Consider the following 3,013-nt stretch of genomic DNA (forward strand, 5'->3'; position numbering starts at 1 on the left):
GTCACTGCAGAGAGGCCCATGCACTGTTACTGGTATGGCAATCTCAAGCAGCTTACGGGCGCTCCCCCACACCTCCACAGTCGTGGGGGCGTCCTTCGCTGATGCAGCTTGCACAAGCAACGAGCATCGTCCGGATGGGGATATTGAGAGGCTAGCGCATTCTGGTAAGGGCATGGCAAGGCTCACGTCGGTTCCGTTCGGCCCAAGCATGACGCTGCGCCCGAAGCGCACGTTCTTGTTGCTCGTGACGTCTTTGTGTGTAAGTGTGACCTGCACAGCGGACGCAGGTTTCGTCGCAGCACCATATTGTTGCTCAATTAAATTCAGCGAAGATGCGGGAGCTCTCTGTTTCGATTTCAGTGGAACGATTCGGCGTCCACGCCTCATCGACGCTGTTAGGCAACGCCGATGTCGCACCTGCAAGCTCACACTTCCCTTGTCCGTGATTTTGGGACTCATCCAGATGTGTGCAATGCTAGGAACAGCCATCAGATCCTGCATCAACGTCTCGTCTTGCGTCTCATTGTCCTTTGGAGGAAAGGGCGATTTTTGTACCTCCTCCGCAAGCGATTGCTTCTGCCCCGAGCCTTGAAGTCCGCGGTCTGCAAGCATTGTTTTTTGAAATCACCGATCGTACAGACTGCACACCCACAAACAAGCTTACATCAAATGCACCCGAGACAAGCACAGCGGTGGTGGAATGTGCCGAAGGTCCCGCCATACCTGTTGCAGGTAGTGTAATCACCCTGGCAGCTGCAGACATCTTGACACCAATGGATCTGCCAACATGTAACATGCGACGCGGCTTCATCTGCAATGCTGCCCTTTTGATCATGCTTTGCCCCAAGTTACGACAGGGTTTCACCGCACACGGGCCACAACACTCTGGACGTCTGCTCATCCACCAGTGTGAGCAAAACATGTAACGCTGATGTCAAGAAGCCTATGGCACCGCGCGCTAGAGGCTTATGGTGTAGGCTGCACCTTAGCTAGCATGTGTGACAACCCTGACGAAACCATCGCATCATACATGACGGTGAATGCGTCAAACTCTGTTTTGGGTCGCAAAGCACTTTGTTCCTGTCCTTTTCGACCCCCCGCCGCGTGCACTCATAAGACATAACCAGATCGTGGAACATGTGAAGTCAGACGGTCGTCCATTGCCTAACCGCTTTCCATTGTCAGGGGTTTGTCAAGGTCAGCTTCGTCTCACGGATCTTGATTTTTTTGAGCGTTCAAGCCTGAGAGGTTGTTTAGAACCTGCAAAAAGATGCTTGCCGTTGGTCGCTGAGCAGGCGTTCAGGACAGTTGTAATGGCATCCCGAAGATCCGTTTTCCGTGCAGCATCGAGCACAGGGTACATGACACGCTGCGAGAATATGAGCGGAAATGTCCAGCTTAAAACGCATAAATGATTGTTTTCTTAGCCTGGGCAGGCTACCTCAACGTCGCGGCTGGCTATCGTCGTGTGCTGACATTGCAACATGCTGTGCAGTCCGCGCATCAGAGATGTTCTCCCTCACTCCAGCCATCAAGGCCACAGTCGCCCGCACGTTTGGTACGATCTACATAGTATGATCACTTTCCCGTGGACAGAGCTATGTAGTTCGCTGAGGGAGTTTGAGGTAGAGGTTTAGCGCGTGCTGGCTTGCAACGTTTGCTTTACGTTTGTCCCGACTGACAGCCAATAACGTGCAGGTTCCAAACGCGTGATCGGTAACAGGCAATCACTGGTGTGCAATGCCCTGGTGCTGAAGCCCATTGGTATGTTTTCCCACGCTTTGATTTGAATTGAATCTTGCAAATCCGCCATCAATGCGCTGCATGTTGACAACAAGTGCATGTGTTCAACGTCTCTTCACTATACACGTCGACGTGATGCCTGATCTACTGACGTTCTTGCACATTTGTCCTGGGAGTCTGGGGTGTCCTGAGTGTCCAGAGGGGCACTGGAGTCCGCCAAAGTTTTTTGGTCGACTAATCAATTTTAGAGATACGCTGGATGCAGGTGACGGTAACTCGGAGCATTTGGGAGGTGGAGTGGGAGCAGCCCAGAAGATCACCCTCTCCACTGGCCTTTTTGAGATTGGTCGTCAAGAGCCAGCTGATATTGTGATCCCCGTACCTTCAGTGTCTGGGCGCCATGCCATGCTGCGTGTGGGTGCGCTTTCTTCGCTTGGCGATGTGTGCATGCGGAGACTGGACGTTGGATGATGTTCTGCGAAACGAGATACTAGTAATCAAGTCGCACGGAATGACTGGTCGTTGCACAACCTTCCTCGTCAGCTTGTTGCACGTCTCTACCTTTCCGTATGCCGTAGTGTACGTGCTGCTGTCATCGGTAATCAGTCGTTGCCTTGTGCATAACGCTGGGCACTACTTGAGACCTTACTTTCCAAATGCCAGCATCCTCGAGCACTTCATGCCGTCTGCTCGCAAGCCCTCATGCGCGCTTTTTAAACTGAACTGCTCCCGGATCTCTTAGGATAGAGGTGATTCAGTTAAGGCCATCCAAGTGCTACCAGGGTGGCATAGCCATTTGTCCATTCAACTGCGTGGCATGAAAAGGGGCTCAGCTGGAAGTAATGTATAGGGTTGCATGCACCTCTGCAATGTAGCGATCAGGCAAACCTTGGTCTTTATGTCCATAAGCGTGGGTGCGTGTTGGGATGGTGGCAAGAACGAACCGCACATTTTGACCAGGCTACAGCGAGGTTCTTGCCATGCCTTGCAGAAAACAAAACCGGTTTTACGCTCCTTGAACTGCTACACATTGTGCACACAGATGTTTTTCGTCAGATGGCAGGGATTGTGTAGAGAAGCATTACTACTTGAGGTAGCGACACACTTAGCAAGATAGTCGTTACAATCGACTCACAGATTCTCACCTGAGTCGTCCACATATATGGGCTCACTCAGAGCCCAAGCACACAAGGTTCGGCGCAAACAATGAAGCTGTCTATCTCAGGATAGCTGGTTTCCAACAGCCCGGAATGTCGTGGACAGATCCACC

The 3,013-nt window shown here is 51.9% G+C and overlaps 1 protein-coding gene across 1 annotated transcript; it reads left to right on the forward strand.

Moving 5' to 3' along the window:
• Positions 1 to 1,163: 1,163 nt before the first annotated feature.
• LOC149809611 (uncharacterized) lies at positions 1,164 to 2,214 on the forward strand. Its single transcript, XM_089994747.1, has 4 exons — positions 1,164 to 1,197; positions 1,496 to 1,558; positions 1,699 to 1,764; positions 2,009 to 2,214. Exons 2-4 carry the CDS (start codon positions 1,510 to 1,512, stop codon positions 2,212 to 2,214), a joined length of 321 nt encoding a protein of 106 aa, XP_089850873.1. The 5' UTR covers positions 1,164 to 1,197; positions 1,496 to 1,509.
• The last annotated feature ends 799 nt before the right edge of the window (positions 2,215 to 3,013 follow it).

This window comes from Nuphar pumila, unplaced genomic scaffold, assembly GCF_984573655.1.
Source record: "Nuphar pumila unplaced genomic scaffold, dmNupPumi1.hap1.1 HAP1_SCAFFOLD_991, whole genome shotgun sequence".
In the NCBI taxonomy this organism is placed as follows: Eukaryota; Viridiplantae; Streptophyta; class Magnoliopsida; order Nymphaeales; family Nymphaeaceae; genus Nuphar; species Nuphar pumila.